Below are 18,018 nucleotides of genomic sequence, written 5' to 3'. Positions count from 1 at the left end.
ATCCTTTTGGGCGAATGGGAAGGTCCCCAGGGAAAGCTCCACCAACCAAGGCAGGAGGCAGCAAGTGGGGCTGAATTTGGCCATTACCTGGAGTAAACTCCTAAAAGGCTCATTTGCCCAGAAGGCCTCTGTTTTCCAATATGCACAATGGACATGACTGAACCAGATGGGAACCATAACTATAGTTGGCTGGCAAAGGTTGCTCTTTCTCAAATTTTTAATCTTTATTGTTTTCTGATAGCAAATGCAATGCCTGCTTTGTTTTTGTTTTTATTTATTTTTTTTTTTTAATTTTTTTTTCAACGTTTATTTATTTTTGGGACAGAGAGAGACAGAGCATGAACGGGGGAGGGGCAGAGAGAGAGGGAGACACAGAATCGGAAACAGGCTCCAGGCTCTGAGCCATCAGCCCAGAGCCTGACGCGGGGCTCGAACTCACGGACCGCGAGATCGTGACCTGGCTGAAGTCGGACGCTTAACCGACTGCGCCACCCAGGCGCCCCTTGTTTTTATTTTTAAGTTCATTTTTATTTATTTTGAGAGAGAGATAGAGAGCAAGAGGGGGAGGGGCAGAGAGAGAGGGAGAGAGAGAGAATCTCAAGTAGGCTCAATGCTGTCAGTGCGGCTGTCAAACCATGATATCATGACCTGAGCCACAGCCAAGAGGGAGGTGCTTAACCGACTGAGCCACTCAGGCACCCCAAGTTTAGTTTTGTTTTTAAGCCACAAACATTACAGAAATATTGTGACTAAAGGAGAAGGGCCTGTAATATTATGCTGTAGGATAGTGGTTCTCAAACTCCCAGCTATAAACAAATCCCCAGGGGTACATGTTAAAAATCCAGATTTTAGTGGACCCCTCCCTCATAGGTTCTAATACATCAGTCCAGGAGCGTGGCCCATTTTGATTCCATTTTAACACTCATTTGACAAATAATGGCTAGTAATGACATTTGAGATACATTGATCTAGAACTGACCACTTTTAACAGTTCAGGATATATGCCTCCAGATTGGTCCTCTACTAAAAGGTACTATACTAACTTTTTTATCTTGGAAAAAAAAAAAGGGAGGGGAAGAATCATTCTATATGTGATTTTGAAGTTTGATTTTTCACCAAACATGTACCAGACATCTTTTTAAGTCAATAAATAGACATGCTATTGACTGCATCCTGTTATGCAGTATAGCATCATTTCTTACTGATGGGTGTGGCTTGGGAAATGGTAGCTGTTGATCTCATAAACAGTAACACACACATACACACATACACACACACACATCAAGATGGTACTACAACAAGCTCAGAAGTATCAATGTCTTTGGTATCTATAAGTCAACAATAGTTATTGAGCACCTTGGTACTAAGACAGGAATACTAAGAAGGATAAGGTGAGGCCTCAGCCATCAGCCTGGCAGTCTGGTGGGTGAGCCTGGTGGGTTTTTACACAGGCTGGATTGTGAGAAGAGCTTTACTGGAAGATGTATAAGAATGGCAGAAAATGGCCTGGAGAAAATGGTGCCCAACCTCGGCCAATGCCTGCCCAGCTCTCCTTGGCTTTCCATTGCTCTGGGGCTGCCATCAGAGTCTTCCAATAAAGGGAAAAGAAAGTGGAGATGAAGGTCATTACTGGCACGGGGACTTTCAGAGTCTGCTCCTCTGGAGTAAGCTGGATGAGGGGGTTCTGTCTTCTCCAAGGGGTAAGCAGAAGCTGTCAGCTCCCCAGGATCCCTCCTATTTCCCCACTGTCAGAGGGCACTGAGATTGGTTCAAATAATCCACTGTGGGCCCTGGGAAATGCCCAGAAGAGTCTTTTGCACAGCAGAACACCATGTGGCAGCCAAGAGTGGTTTGGCAAGAATTTAGTGGTAGTCTTTCACCCATCAGAATTTAGTGAAATTAAGCCGAGGCAGGATGGGAAGCTGGGGGAGGCTACCATTCAAAGTACTTCAAGAGAAGCAGAATTTAGGAAGAAGGAACAAAAAGGAACACATGTTGTTTCTAGAAAATTGTTTTACACCCAAGAATTGGTGACCCTCCAAGTTGAAGAGGCTCCAGGATGGCCAGCTTGCTCAAGGCTCCCAGGCCAGGCACAGCCCACCCCCTGCCTCCCTGTCCAGCCCCATGTCCCCCCTCATGCCAACACTCCATCCCCAACGGCCTTCCTCCACCATATCAGGTTCATTCCCACCCTGGGGCCTTTCCACTGGCTCTTCCCACTCCATGGAATGCTCTTGTATGGGAACAGACATCATGTTGCTGACTCCTTCTCATCACCCAGCCTCCCTAAAAGGTCATCTCCTCAGTGTCCACCCTTCCCCAGCTCAGCCCCTCCCTTTCACTTCACCCAGTCTTACTTTCAGCCTGACATTCATTACAGGTCAAAGTTTCTTGTTTGTCTCCTTATTTTTTGTCTGGCTCCCCACACCCGTAAATGCAGGTTACCTAAGCCCTAGGATATCATTCATACCATAGCTCCAGCACTTGGAACACTGCCAGGAACACAGTAGGCACTCAATAAATGTCGGTTAAATTACTAACATAGGCCAAAAAAGACACAGGTTGTCTTCTGAATGTTCCTGTCCGTGGTTGATGTACGTCCTGGGCCTTATGGCCTTCCAGCCAACCAAGACCCTTCCCGAGGAGGTAAATGTGGGAAGAGAGCCGAGTTTAACTGGCACATGCCAGCTTCCTCACTAGGGGACTAAGGATGATGACAAAACTAGAAAACACTTCCAAATGTTCAAGTGAACACCAGTTCTGAAATCAGGAGAATGTTTCCATTATCTGTATGCACCCAGGGCAGCCTTCAGCATTTCCATGTGTTCTAGGTGGGCAGAACATTCCCACGTTCACACACTGAGCCAAGATCTACAGAGCACAGCTTCGGCCAGGCATGATGCCACATGCTGGGGCCCTGGCCTCGGGTCACATAGGGCCCAGCCATCTCTGCAGGAAAAGTCCTGTCTCCTGAGCACTGACTACATGGTTTCACTAATGTTATTTCACTACCTTATCTCCCAACCACCAGGCTATTCTCCACATCTGACAAACACAGAAATGAATGAGGTCCGCTGAGTGGCTGCCGACAGGGCTGGTGCCTGAGCCCAGTGGGGCTGACAGAAGGGGCTGCTCGGGCCCAGAGCCCATCAACGTCCGCAACTGTGCACGGTGGCCCTGTTGCTCCTCTCTGAGGCTCAGATGGAGCTCAGAGTAAGGAGTACAGGACGCGTCTGGAGATTCTGACCCATCAGTGAAAGACCCCAAGCTGACCCAGTGTAGTCTCCCCCTCCCTTCACACCTCAGAGCCCGTGCTCTCTGGCCACTGCAGCAGGAAGCTTGGCCCTCCCTCCCTCCTGGGGCCAAGTGCTGGAATGCATTCTTGCTGACCCTCCCATTAGGAACAAGGGAAATGCCTCTCCGAGAGCCGCCTAGCTCAGACAAAGCTTGGCATGTCCCTTACTCCTCAGCAGTCTGACAAAATAGGTATTTATTTGTGCCTCTGGAGCATGTGGGTTGGCCACGGTGTTCCGCATTGTGGAAGTGGCCACGCACCAAGTGAAATATCTGTTACTATAGTAACAGTTCCTTTTTATTGATACCAGAATAAACAGGAATGCAAAGCTGCCTCACTCGCTCGCTCGTTGGCACGTTGCAGCCGCCTGCGATCCCCAGGGGTTTAAGAACCGCCCTTCAGAGGCGGCCCTCCGTGCTAGCCTGGGACTTCCCAGTGGAGCGAGGGACCCAGCCACACTGCTCCCGAGGTCCCTTCCTGAAGACGCAACTGAGAAGTAAGACCATCTCTCTTCTGTTTCACGGGCTGTCGAGCTGGGTGCAGTGTGGGAGGAGGTGCAAGGGAAGGAGGGCTGTGGAGCAGCCTGTCAGGGGAGCTGAGCTGTCTGAGCTTGGGTCCCGGCCTGTGTCCCCCACCCAAGTCCACTACCACATAGTAGAGCAGTTTTAATCCTCCTCATTACTGAAAGACAAAAGGCCGGAGTGCTGCAGGGCACAAGTGAGAGAAGACACGTCTTGGCATCAGACGGCTCTAGGCTTAGATTCTAGCTCCTTCGTTTACTGGCTGTGTGATTTGGGGAAATTAGATGGCCCCTCCCAGCCTCAATTTCTTCATCTATGAAAAGGGGTAACAATAGTACCCGCCTCCTCAGTCTGCGGTGAGAATGTTATGAGATATGGCTTAGAGGGGCTTAGCAGGGTATGTGACACATGGTGCACGTTAACATGTGAACTGCCTGCCTTTCCAGGGAACTTGGCTTTAGCACTTTGCAAAAGAGGCAAGTCTGAGATTGCTGGAAATCAGGGGCTACAGTGTATCAGTTTTTGGAAATGCTGCCAAACCTGGCTGGTCCCCCCCCCACACACACACACACCGCTGCTGTGAGGCAGCACGGGGTACCTGTGTCTTCAGTGGCTTGGATCCTGAGTGGCTCTTAGCTCCGCTGATGGTAAGTACCTGCCGGATCATCCCCCTGGAGGCGTATTCCAAGTGGAATGGCTGGTGTCGTGCACTGGTGGGCTAGCAGGAATATCTGGTCTGCTGACACTTTTTCCTTGCATAACACACTGCACCAACCTTGCTAAGGACCTTCCATGGCCAGCTCTAGACTCCGCTATGGAATTGACTCAAAACCCTGAATGCCCACCCAGATCTTCTCCTCGCAAACTAGGAGGTCATAGTGGACCCAAGGCAAAATGTTTAGGACTTTTGAGCCATTTTCCCGTGGGGTGGGGAGATTGCATCCAAATGGACAAGTAGCTCTGATTCTAGGCATCGGCCACAGGCTTCTGGTGGATCTGGAGGTGGCTCCCATAAACACTGTTCTTTGGTCGCTGACTGGTGAAATACAAATGGGCACTTTCCCTCTTGGGAGGGAAAAGAGCAAGAAGGGCTGGGAAATCTAGTGGCCAGGCTTATCATTCTCACTGAATGCCTCTTTCTCCTTTGCCAGTGGTTATTTAAAAAGTTCTCCTCTGTCCTTCCACCTCTTGAAATGTTGAACCAAGAAGGCCCCAGGTGTGTTCTGAATGGTAATGAGGAACCAGAGTGCGGGGAGGGCGGGTGGAGGAGTGAACACTGACCAACACCCCTAGTCCCCTCCTAAACAAAGACCAGCCCCTGGGCAGACAGACCTGTGCATTCTGGCTCCAGCTCAAAGCTGCTAGGACCGGGCTGGGGCTCCCCCAGTAAGTTTGTATTTCATTTGGGCTACGAGTTCTCCAGTTGGCAGGCCTCCATTTTCTCATCTATAAAGTGGGCTCACACTGCCTCTTCATTGGGTTTCTTGAGTATCCAGAAAGGGAAAAGGGATGTAAACCTGCTTTGTTAACTGAAAGACACTTTGTACCTGGATGACAACACAAGAGCATGGGAGAAAAAGCACTGAATTTGCAGTCTAAAGGTCCCATCTTTGCCATTTATTCTGTGTATCTTGAGACAAGTAGCTTGGCCTCTTTCAGCTTCAGTTTTCCTATCTACAAAATGGGAACAATAGCACAGTACCGCTGACTGCCTCCCAGGGCAATGATGAGGTCCAGCTGCAGGTGAATGAGCCCTCACCAAATGTTTGCTGATCACAGCTCCCCTCAGGAAAGGAGAGCCACAGTTTGCCTTCTGTGAGCATCCCTCTGCCAGACGTGGGCCAACCACATCATGCACATGACATCACTTCACCCTCCAAACAGCCCCACGAGTAGGTATTGCCATTCTCCCCCACTGAACAGAGGCTCAGAGAGGTTAAGGTATTTTCCCAAGGTCACACAGCAAGTAAGGGGAGCCTCCGTGATTCAAACCCAGTCTGTCTCCACCAAAACATTGCCTTAACCGTGCTGCTTTAGTGGCTCACATGTCATTTGTTATAACTGATGCCATCAGAGACAGAACCAGAGCCACAAGGGCAGAGAGGCAGAAGAAGAGGACATTAAAGCCTTCAACAGTTTAGTGTGCTGCAGGTCTCAGGATGACCTAGGAACTGAGTCTCCATCGCTGTCACTTCCCTTCAGTCTCTCCTCATTGCTCTTCCGTGGTCAGGGTGGGCACCATTGCTTGATTTCAAAGCCACCACGCTAACATTAGCCAGGCACGCCCCAGCGGTTGCTGAGCTCACCCTGGGAGTAGTGAGTGATGCCAGTTGAGCCTTGCCTGGTGTGGGGCTGGTGTCCACAGAGCCCCTGGGGGAAAGCTGTGGGACCTCTTGGGTTATCAGAAGAACCAGGGAAGAACCAGGGAGAAGCTCCCCATCTCTCCCCTGACCTATTACTACCCGCTCCATCCTGCCCCCAGGGATGAAGTCAGTCCCATAGTCTGAGGAGTAAGCAAGAATTACTTGCCCATCTTGTGGTCATGCAAGACACTCAATTTAACTGTCACCTACTGGGTGCATCTGCCCCTGCCCAGCTCAGCCAGTCTTCACAGCATCATGATTTTACAGAGGAGGAGGGTCCTCGAGTTTAAAGACCCATCCAAGGTCACACAGCTGCTAAGAACTATGACCTTAACCAGACCTACCCTTGATAACCAGGTCAGTCAGTCAGCTGAAATCATTCACGCCAAAGCGAACATTGATTTTTCTTTTTTTTTAACTCCACAGTTTACAAAGATGGTTGACTACTGGAATCACTTGGGAAGCTTTTTATAATACCAAAGGCCAAGCTGCCTCCCAGGCCAATTAAATTGGAATCCCTGGGGTGCAACTCACGCATTGGTATCTTTTTTTTTTAACATTTATTCATTTTTGGGGAGACAGAGAGAGACAGAGCATGAGTGGGGAAGGGGAAGAGAGAGAAGGAGACACAGAATCTGAAGCTGGCTCCAGGCTCTGAAATGATAGCACAGAGCCCGATGCGGGGCTCGAACTCACAAACTGTGAGATCATGACCTGAGCCGAAGTCGGACGTTTAACCCAAGTAAGCCACCCAGGTGCCCCCAGGCATTGGTATCTTTAAAACTTCCCCTGATGAGGGTGTCTGGGTGGCTCAGTTGGTTAAGCGTCCAACTCTTGATTTTTGGCTCAGATCATGATCTCACGGTTTATGAGATGAGCCCTGCATCAGGCTCTGCACTGACAGCGTGGAGCCTACTTGGAATTCTCTCTCCCCCTTCTGTTTCAAAATAAATAAACTTATAATAAATACAAAAATATAATATATTTTTTATATTATATATATTATAATATAATAAATAAAACAAAATAAATATATATATTTAAGTTTATTTATTTTGTATATAAAGTTTATTTTATATATATATTTATTTTATATATATATATAAAGATGTGGTGAAGTTTATATATATATATATTTATATATATATAAACTTCATCACTATATATATAACTTCCTCTAGTGATGCCCATATGCAGCCAGGGTTAAGAGCCACTGATTGAATCAGTGCAGTTTTTTAAAAGAGGATGAGAAAGCTCCATCCAAGACTTGGACTGGGATTTATTAGTAGTAATCGTTGATAACAACTAATGGGATGGCCACCCTGTGCAATTCTGGGGGCTCCATTCCTAGTTTAATTTACAGGAGTGAGGCCCTAGAGTCGCACAGTGCACAACCTGCCTCGGTGTATTTCGCTGCCCAGATAAGCAGCACTTACTGAGTCCTCAACTCTGTGCTAGGCACTCACCAAGCACCATGCATGTATCCCCTCATTTATTTTGCAACAACGTCATGAAGAAGGGTGCTAAACAAGAGCACCTTCTGGACTCTGCTCTTGTAGCAGAAAGCAGCCATATAGACAGTAAGTATCGAGTGAGCATGGCTGTGTTCCAGCAGTTGAATTTGGTCCAAACGCTTAGTTTGTGGACTCCTGCTGCAGAGGAGAGGTAAACTCGTCCAAGGCTAAGAAGAGGTAGAGCCAACATCCAAATCCAGGTCCACAAGGCTTCAGTGTCCATACACCTAAGCTTCATTCTGCATTTCTTTGACAACCACTGAAAGATATTCACTAGCCATTTAACTTTCTTCTCCATTAGCCTGTTCCTCTTCCTTTGGGTATTCATCTCTGTCTTTTCAGAGACCACCTAACACTCTGCCCCATCATGGCCACTTCCCTGAAAGTCTCTGATCTCTCAGGATCCCAGCTACCTGAGAGACCTGGCCAGAGCAGCCGTGGGATTGGACCCCCACCTCTGCTCCGGAGGCCCACCTGACCCCCAGGGCGGCCAGTATTTTCTTGGCCTAGCATCTGGGCTTTGTTAAGCAGCCTCTGTTGTTCCAGCACCTATGTGAGGCTCTTCTACACGGGGGACCTCTTTTAATTAAACTAAAAGGCAGGCAGGCTATCTCAGCAGCTCTCTAAGCCCTGGAGGGCCCCCACACGTGTGTCCACAGATCTCACACGTGTCATTTCTGGAGCTGGGCACACTAACTTGGAAAAGGCAGCTGTTTTCCCAGCCTGCATTCCCGTCTGAAGAACCAGCCACATCCTTCAGGATCCCCTGCCTGAACCACCACACTACTCTAGCCTCAGGAAGACACCATCCCCCACAGCTAAATGCTGATTTCACTAAAAAAATGAAATGCTGATTTTCACTAAAAAAAAAAAAAAGCCTGGAGCTGGTCACTGGTTGGACCTGGGTGCAAGACTGGCTATAATAATATGCAGGGCCCCCTCTTCTAAGCAAGACTCAACCTAAAACAGCCCTGCTGTTGCAGTAGGGCGGGGGGGGGGGGGGGGGGGGGGGGGGGTGGGGGTGGGTGCAGCCAGCCCATTGGCTGGCTGATGACCTATGGGCTGAAGATTCTCAGCCTAGCCAATAAGATGTTTTTCCTCTGGAATTTAACAGGAGGGAAAGGCAGAGAGTGCCTGTTGGAAGTGAAAGAAACCAAAGTCGTACAAAAATTTCCCAAAACCTGCTGACAGTTTCCCCCCCGCCCCAACACCAGAGAGAATGACCTTTTTAAAAATCGAATGAGATGCGATCTTTCCCGGACTTGAACCCACCCGTCCACCCTCACACCAAACACTCTCCCTGTCACTCACTCACACCACTCCATACACACTATGCTTTTTTGTTCCCCGAACAGACCAAGCTTGTTCAAGGTACATGAGTCACACATGCTGTTCCCTCTGCCCCAAACAGCCCCCCTCCTTCTTCTCAACCCTCAGATCTTAAATGTCACCTCCTCAGAGAGACCCTCCCTGTGCACCTGACTGAAGATGGGCTTTCCTGTTAGTCTCTATCCAGGCCCCCTGGTTCCTTCAGTGGGCTCCTGGCAATTTGCAATCATTTATTTTTACTGGTTTGTGTATGTGTTTACTGTGTGCCTCCCTAATAGAATGTCCACTCTGGGAAAGGAGGAACTGGTGTTTGCTTCGTTCACCTCTGTGTGTCCAGTGTCTATCACCATACCTGGAAAATTGTAGGAACTCAAAATATATTGTAGAATAAATGAATGTTTTTATTGTGTCCTTTCTCCCTGGTCATTCCTGTTATGCAGGAGCTCTTGGTTTTGTGTACTTACTTTGTATCTGGCCACATTATTGAATGCTCTCATTGGTTCCAAATGCTTTTCTGTTAATCCACTTGGGAATTCTAGGTCAATAGTGATATCTTAAGCAAATTAATTTGCCCTCTCCTTTCCTAAAGTTATACAACTTATTTGTTTCCTGCTTTATGGCTTTGGTAACAGACAATAGAGTTTGTTATTTTAGAGATGGTGTGACTGATGAAAATTGTGGAGTTCTGGAAGGCTTGGCACACAAAGGGACAGAGGCAGGATGAACAGTCAAGGACCTACAGCAGTGTGGTGTGATAACAGCCTGTATAGGCTGAGAGCTGAGGACACAGGAAGTAAAGAGTAAAGCTGAAAACTGCTCAGATAAAGGATTGGTGGGACTTGGGAACAGGAGTGGCAGCAGAAGGGGAAAAAATTCCTCGAATTGCAACAACCAGGTGTTCTAAAGCATCAGCTCCCAGACAACTGAAACTCGCAGACTGAGAAAATATCCACGTCTTTTAGGGGTGTCTCTGGCTGGCTCAGTCTGTACAGCATACGATTCTTGATCTTGGGGTCGTGAGCTCAAGCCCCACGTTGGGCACAGAGTTTACTTAAAAAAAAAAAAGGAAAACATCCACATTTTTAAAAGATGAGAGAGTTAATACAGCCAACTGTTTATTTTGTCAAGTATCTATTTTTAACTAACTTTCAAATACTACCACAACTTTCAAAAACCAAAGAGTTGGGAAGGATATAACCTGAAAACAAACAGCCTTATGAAAAAGAGAAGGGGAATTAATTAGCATTCTCATTTTAGAAACAGTTCTGAGAATGTGAATTCAAGAAAAAAAATTAGCAGATATGTTTTTATGCTCTGACACTTCATCTGGCTACTTCCAAAATATCTTGTAACAATTAACACTTTTTCCAGTTTACACAGCACCTCAACAAACGTGGTCTCACTTAATCCTCTGAATAGCACCCTGAAATGGGTAATAATAGAAATGCCAAACATGTGTCTGGCGAGCCACCATTCGCAAAACATAATTTCCCCTTTGATGCCTATGCTCCCAGACATGTCGCCTTGCAATTTACACCCTTAAAACCCCCTCCTCCTGTATTTTCCAACCCCACTGAGCTATTACCTACTTCCAGGCAGGTAATATGCACAAACCACCATCCCTATCTAATTCACTTGGAGAACTCCTGTTTGTCCATAAAACCCCACTCACCAGAGAATGGCTTTCATCCACTTCCCAGTGGGAGGGACAGTGAGAGAGAATTGAGGGTCTATCCCTAAGCAACATGGTGGTCCTCAAGAGAGGGGACTGAGCCTTGTGCGTGAAGAGGGAACACACTCCCCTTAATTGCCACATGAAAACCACATGACTTAAGGCACTGGGTCCCCAGGACCAACGTCTCTGAGACTCAGTTTCCTCATCTGTACAATCTCAAAAGTTTAATTGTCAATTACCAACATATTTACTGAGTACCTAGTACGTACCAGACCAGACACTACTAGGGCTTGGCATATAGTAGAGGCCCAACCTCAGGAAAGCAGGATTCATGAAGGGAGCAGAGCCAATGCCTCAATTTTCACTTTAATTACTACAAGAAGCTAACGTCCATGCCAGGACGTGTCATCCCATTGAGACATTTTTTTAAGCTTTTTAAAGTTTATTTATTTGGTGGTGGAGGGGAGAACAAGCCGGGGAGGGGCAGAGAGAGAAAGAGAGAGAGAATCCCAAGTGGGATCTGTGCTAACAGCACAGAGCCCAATGAGAGGCTCAAACTCATGAACTGTGAGGTAATGAATGACCTGAGCCGAAACCAAGAGTTGGTCGCTTAACCAACTGAGCCACCCAGGTGTCCCCTGTTGAGACTTTTCCTTAAGAAGTCTTTCTCTGTCTCTGTCCCCCCCTCTCTCTCTCTCACACATGCACACACACGCACACACATGCACACACGCTTGCTTGGTTTTGGGCATTTCAAGGATACACAGCCAGCTTGTAGAGGAGGGAGCCCCTCTGCCTGAATTTCAGGTAAACTGACAAATTTTAAGCTGCTGTGGTAGAAGTAAGGCCATCAAGAAACCAGATATCTGCATTGAGGGTGACAACCATCACTTTGTAATTAGAGACACAGCCATCCTGGGATTTCATACTCTCCTCTTTGATCTGGAGAACGTGCACAGATGGACACTTCCACAGAGAATTTGGAAGTAGGAATAGGGAAACTGGACAATAAGGAGCGATGTGTTCTTTTGATCACTACCCTTTATCGAAATTTAACAAATATATACTGCTCTTTTTAAATATTTTTTCTTTTTCTGATAAAAGCTCCCTGAAAAACAGAAACTCCTAATTCTTTTTATAGGATATTGTTTTCTCCAAAGTCAGGCTAAAAACATGCATGTGTCAACCTGTATTTTGTAACCCAGGATCATTTTACCCCTACAGCCGCTTTGCAAACATCACCTCCAATCCTTCCAACAACCCTGTGCCTAGGTTCAATTATTTCCATCTTGAAAATGAGGACACCAAGGCTCAGAAGGTCAGGTAGTCTGCCCGTGACGGTACGGCAGCAGATGACTGAAGTACATCTAGCATGGAAACCTTTGCCCTCCAACTGTGCCCCACGGGGATGCGTGAGACTGTGGACCCCCTTCTGACCAGCCCCCTTGCCTGTCTCTACAGCGTCAATGTACTCGGAGATCCAGAGGGAGCGGGCAGACATCGGGGGCCTGATGGCCCGGCCCGAGTACAGAGAGTGGAACCCAGAGCTCATCAAGCCCAAGAAGCTGCTGAACCCTGTGAAGGCGTCCCGGAGCCACCAGGAGCTGCACCGAGAGCTGCTCATGAACCACAGAAGGTAGGGATAGAGCTCGGCTGCCTCAGCCCAGTGGGCCTGCTGCGGCTTGAGGAGGTGCCCCTTGTGGAAGACATGGCTAATGGTAGTGCTGGGTCTCCTAGAGGCTGAGGAGGGCAGAGGGTACCCCACAGTCACTGCAGAAACCGTGAAGTTCTAGTGCCCAGTAATCCCCAAAAGCCCTGCTTTCCCTCCCAGCTACCCACTTCATGCCTGCCCTCCACCTATATTTACTGAGCACCTACTATGTGCCAGACACTGCGTCCAGAGCCCAGTCCTGCCCTTATGCATAACCAGGTGGTATGAGGGGGGCATAAATGGGCCCGGAACCTCAGAGGAGGCAACTAGGAGAGGTCCAGGGTGACCCCAGAGAGGAGAGGATGCCTCAGCTAAAGCCTGAAGGGTGGGCAGGAGTCAGCCAGACTAGGAGGTGGGAGTCTGCTAGTGGAAGGAAGTCTGTTCCTAGGAAAGGGAAGGGCATGTGCAAATAGACAGGAAACACAAGTAGCTCAGGGTGTTTGGAGCATAGATTTTGAGGTTGGTCAGAGGAGATGTGTTGACCTGGAAAGGGTCTCAAGCAGGGGTCTCACAACCACAGAGGGGGCATGAGTGGAGCAGGGAGGCCAGGGATGCAATGAAAGAGACAGGCTCGAGGTGGCAGGGCCAGGTCTCAGTAACTGAGGGAATGTGGAGGCGGCCTGGGAAATACCTCCCAGCTCACTAGTACCAGGAGGAAGGCAGCAGCGTCTCTGCAGCTCCCTCTACTGGCCTGTTATGGGATTGGCTAGGGCTATGATTTTCATCCTATTTACAGCTGTGTGTATCCTCCGTGGATTCTTTTTTTCCTCCTTAGTATATCTTGTGCATTTTCTCCAGATGTTTTTCTTAGAGTCATCCCTTTTTAATGTCAACAAACACCACCACAATTTTTTAAAAGCCTAAAGACAGATCAAGGAAACACCTGCAATATAAATACAGATAAAAAATTAACATGTACATATTACTTATAAATCCATAAGGGTAAAATGAACAAAATATAGGTATAGTTAGTTCACAAAAGAACTAATAATCAGAGGCACACAAATGAAAACCAGATATTATTTCTTGCCTACCAGATTCTCAAATACAAAAAGACTGGATGGTGATGGTGGGGAGAGATAGATGCTCTCGGACACTGATGACAGAGTATAAATTGAATAACCTTTCCTAACAGGCAGATGGAAATGTGTATCCAAAATCTTTTAAAAGAGTCTGACCCAGGAATTCCACCTCTAGAACACTTATCCTGAGAACATAACCAGAAATAATATAAAACTTGGTCTCTGAAGTCAGACAGGCCTGGGTGCCCCTTTGTGGGCTCATCGCTCAGCCCCTTTGTGGCTGTGACTTGGACAGGTGTCTTAAGTTCTAGGAGCCTCATTTCCCATCTCTGTATAATGGGCCAGGAATGGTTCCACCTCCCAGGCTGCCAGGAGGGTATAGGTTGGTGTCACTAGCGGGTGCAACCCTGAGACTGGTTGGGGGCAGGGGGCGTGTGGAGTTGAGGTCTCCTGACAAGTTCCCTGCTCTGCACCAGGGGCCTGGGCGTGGACAGCAAGCCGGAGCTGCAGCGAGTCCTGGAGCACCGCAGGCGGAACCAGCTCATCAAGAAGAAGAAGGAAGAGCTAGAAGCCAAGCGGCTGCAGTGCCCCTTTGAGCAGGAGTTGCTGAGACGGCAGCAGAGGCTGAACCAGGTGGGTGGGGAGCACCCAGCCCTGGCCCAAGCCTCCTACAAGACTGTCTCCTGGCCCAGGGAGGACGTCTGCATGTGGCCACCACTGGCGAGAGGGAGGAGATGAGACAAAATGAGGACTAAACCAGCAGTCCACCGCTGGCCTGAGTCCTCACTCTGCCATGCACTTTGCTGTGTGGCTTTGAGCCAGTGGCTTCCCTTCTCTGAACCTCAGTTTCTTGATCAGCCCAATCTAGTGCATGCCGGATCCTGATTTCATTCTCACACCTGCCTGTGAGCCAGGTGGCATTCCCATTTTAGAGATGAGCATCCTGAGGCCCAGGTGAGGCAAACAGTTTGCACTGGGCTTCACAGGGAGAATGCAGTCTCAGGCTCTGTCGCTCCAGCTACTAGGCTGGTGGCAAGACTGATCCCCGGTTCTGTTTCCCCAGAGAGAATCCTTGGCCCAAACACTGGTTTTGGGGAACAGAAATTCCCCTAGCCCCACTCACTTCACACGTCTGCTTCTTCTCTCCTTCAGCTGGAAAAACCACCAGAAAAGGAAGAGGAACACGCCCCTGAATTTATCAAAGTCAGGGAAAACCTGCGGAGAATCGCCACGCTGACCAGTGAAGAGAGAGCGCTGTAGAGCAGGCTGTTGAAACTCCAGCCCGCGCCGCCCACCCCTGGCCCCCACACCCTCCTCCAGCCCTTCTGTATCTAGCATTCCTGGCCCCAAGCCTGGGGACTTCTGTGATGTTCATGCTTGCTCTTGTAAAAATGCCCCAGAGGGCCTGGGCCCTCCTTCCCGCCCACCAAAAGCTGGGACCCAGGCTTTTCCTTCTCAGCACTCACTGCTTTTGCTCCAAGAGGAAGCTACTGCGGGGTAAACTTTCCCAAGGCACTTCTCCTTGAAGGGGCTTCTGAGCTCTAGGGAGATCTTTCTGGCAGAATTGAATAAGGAGAGACAGGCACCTCTTTGGCCTGACCAGCCCTCCATTTTGCCCAGGCCCCATGGGGCCCTGCTTCTCTGGGCAGCCCAGCTCCCAGGTCTCAGAAAACGTCCTTGACTGGGGTTTTACCTGCAGCCAGGTGTGGGGCAGCTAAGTAGAGCATCTCAGAACACCTGCCTTGAAAGCCAGCTGAGGGGAATATGGTTCAAGGGTAGCTGTCCTCGGTGATGAAGGGCAGGGTAGCCCACAAGGTGGCCTTGGGGGTCATGTGATGCCAGGTTGCAAGAGTACTAACCAGGACGGCTTCTTAGAGTTTGCCAGCTTCCCCCACACCCATGCTTTTGTTTTCTCCTCTCCGCAGCCTCCCTGCCTGGGCCTTGTAACCACATCTAACCAGGGCTGCAGCCTTCCTGCTCCCAGAAGTCTAGAACAGTGCTTCTCAAACTTTATTGTGCCTACAAATCACTGGGGATCTTGTTACAATACGGCTTCCGACTCAGTAGATATGGGGTGGGGGCTGGGACTCTGCATGTCTCACAAGCTCCTAGGCTGCTGGTCTGACCCCTAGGCTGCAGGCTCGAGCAGCCAGGGGCTGGTAAATACTGGAAACATCATCTCTGAAGCCACCTCTGCCCCCCCAATTGCCATGAACCTTTGCCCTGGGGGTTCCCTACCCTGACTGTGGAGCCCCAAGGGCTCCTTATTGCCCACCCCATTCCAGGGACCCCAGGCCTGGGAAGACATTTGCCTAGCAAATTGTGTCGGTTATATAACTGTCGTTGTCACTGGAGATGTATATAATTGCCAATCTGCATTTTCTTACCACTTTGTTTTGATGTAATTCTGGCCAAAAAAAAAAAAGATTGTTTCTGTTTTACCTTTTCCTGAAGCCTATGGAGAGCAAATATACAGTGATTTCCAGTGGGCTTCTGGAAATACAAACTGTGGTTTGAAGACCCCACTGCTACCCTTACAGACTGGCTCCTTTGAGTCCCCATTTCCAGCCTCTGCGCCCACTCTCTACGTGGTCTCTACCACCCAAACCGGCCTCAGTGAACTCACCCGTTCTTCCTAAAAATCCCTCCCCATACGAGACCAAATGTTTTAACCTTTTGCCTCTATCCCATTCTGAAAGATTTATAGAATAAACCAGCCCTGCTTTTCCCTGCCTCTGGCTTTGCAGACCCATCATTTAAGGTGCTAGGGCAGTGCTAAAAAAGCATTTCCTTTCGCCTACCCCCCCAAAACTGCCAGAAAAAGCTGCCACAGGAATCCTATTTCATTCTTGGACCAAAAGTGGGACATTCGGGGGGAAAGGGGTCATCCTGGTCTTACTCCTACCTGAGTGGTTTAAGGATGACCAAAGACGCAGCCTTCTTCCTGGGTGGGGTGCCAGGGCCAGTGTAAATACAGACATGCTGTCTGCGTGTGTGTAAGCTGGGCTCTAAAAGGGTCTTGAATGTGAGTGTCTTAGTGAGAACATGGTGATGCTATTTTAGATGCCTGCCAGGTGAGAGCTATGCTAAAGCAAAACCCCCAAATAAAGACCACCATTTTCCCCAAAGAAGTCTCCACCAGTGGTCTATGTGCCGTTCAGACATATGAAGAAAAGAGCATCTAGGATGGAGTAGGCCCCTCTGGGGAGAATGCTTGGATTCTCTCAGTGGTCCACTGAGAGACCACTCACTAGTCCCCAGAGGTGCTGCATGGAGACAAAGTCCCGGAAGTAGAAGGACCTCAAGCACCACGTCATCCCGCGGAGCCATGGCAGACACCCTCGTCCACTCCCCAGTGGTCAGTCCCAACCCCTTCTCCCTAGCTTCCTCCCACTGTAGAGGTTGTAAATCCCAATTCCCACTGTTCCAGCCTCCTTTGCAGCTGGGGGTGACATGTGACCAGGTGCGCCAGTGAAATTTAAGAGGAAGTCTACAGGAGCTTCTGGGAAAGCTTGTTTCTCTGATAAAAGAGGCAGACATGGGTAACACCTCCCCGCCCCTCCATTCTTCCTGCCTTGATTGAGGATGTGATGCCTGGAGCCACAACAGCCATCTTGCTACAATGAGAGAAAAGCCAAGACAATGTCAGAGACACTGACCCTATCATTTGACCAAGCCGATGCCAGCAGTCATCCTCCTCCAGAATATAACTGTAAATAAAAAGAAAACTCTTGGTTTGAGCCATTGTTGGTCAGTCTCTGTTACTTGCAGCTAGAATATTCCTGACACAGAAGGCCAGCCCCGATGCCCAGCATTACCAACAGACTGTACTGAAAATCCAGATACCTCTTTCCCATTAGAAACCAATTAGATTAGGATCTCCAGCAGCAATCAATGCCTGAGATCTGTTTTTCTATATCTTCTCCACATAGCCCACGCACCATTTGGGCATCATTAATTCACACATCATTCAGTAAGGATTTGCTGAGTGCCTGCTCTGTGCCAGGAAGTATGCTGTGTGCCAGGAGCACGGTGGGAAACAAAATGTTTGGATTAGTGCAGTGGCCTCCTCCTTACTGGTCTCCCTGCTTCTGCCCTTCCCCTACAGCCTAGTCTCGAGAGAGCAGCCAAAATGATCCTGCTAAAATCTAAGGCAGGTCTTACCACGCCTCTGCACAGAGCCCTCCCTTGGCCCTCAGTAGAGTCCCTCCTGCCATCTAGAAGGCCCTGCCTGTCCAGCTCCTTGTGACCTCCGACCTACTTCCCTCTGCCCTCCACCTCACTCATGTAGCCCCGGCCTGCCTGGCCTCCTCATGCCCACCACACACACACCCCACCACAGTGCCTTTTCACCTCCTGTTCCCCAGCCAGGAGTGTTCTTTCCTCAGAGAGTCATACAGTCTTCTCCCTGTCTTCAGGTCTTTTTTTTTTTTTTTTAATGCTCTTTCTAGATGAGGTCCTCCTTGGTCAACCCATTTGAATTTCAACATCTCCTACATCCCTCCTATCCCTTCCTTCCCTGCCTGAGTTTTCCTCCTCACCATTTGTCACCATCAAACACATATTTTACTTGTTTAGCTTATGTGTC

General features: G+C 48.8%; 1 protein-coding gene across 3 annotated transcripts in view; it reads left to right on the top strand.

Annotated features, from left to right (window-relative positions):
* Positions 1–17,170, top strand: part of FAM107A (family with sequence similarity 107 member A) — a 54,682-nt gene extending 37,512 nt beyond the window's left edge. For 2 of the 3 annotated variants that reach the window (XM_030307119.1, XM_030307120.1), the window contains 3 exons: positions 12,159–12,333; positions 13,907–14,063; positions 14,583–17,170. In XM_030307119.1, coding sequence (XP_030162979.1) covers positions 12,159–12,333; positions 13,907–14,063; positions 14,583–14,690 — 440 coding nt within the window. In that variant the 3' untranslated portion in view covers positions 14,691–17,170. Of the gene's footprint in view, positions 1–3,516; positions 3,792–12,158; positions 12,334–13,906; positions 14,064–14,582 lie in introns of those variants that run through there. The other variant, XM_030307118.1, reaches the window with a different exon arrangement.
* Positions 17,171–18,018: the final 848 nt, after the last annotated feature.

This window comes from Lynx canadensis, chromosome A2, assembly GCF_007474595.2.
Source record: "Lynx canadensis isolate LIC74 chromosome A2, mLynCan4.pri.v2, whole genome shotgun sequence".
In the NCBI taxonomy this organism is placed as follows: Eukaryota; Metazoa; Chordata; class Mammalia; order Carnivora; family Felidae; genus Lynx; species Lynx canadensis.
The sequence above is the reverse complement of the archived record's forward strand: the minus strand, read 5'-3'. Positions and strand labels throughout refer to the sequence as shown.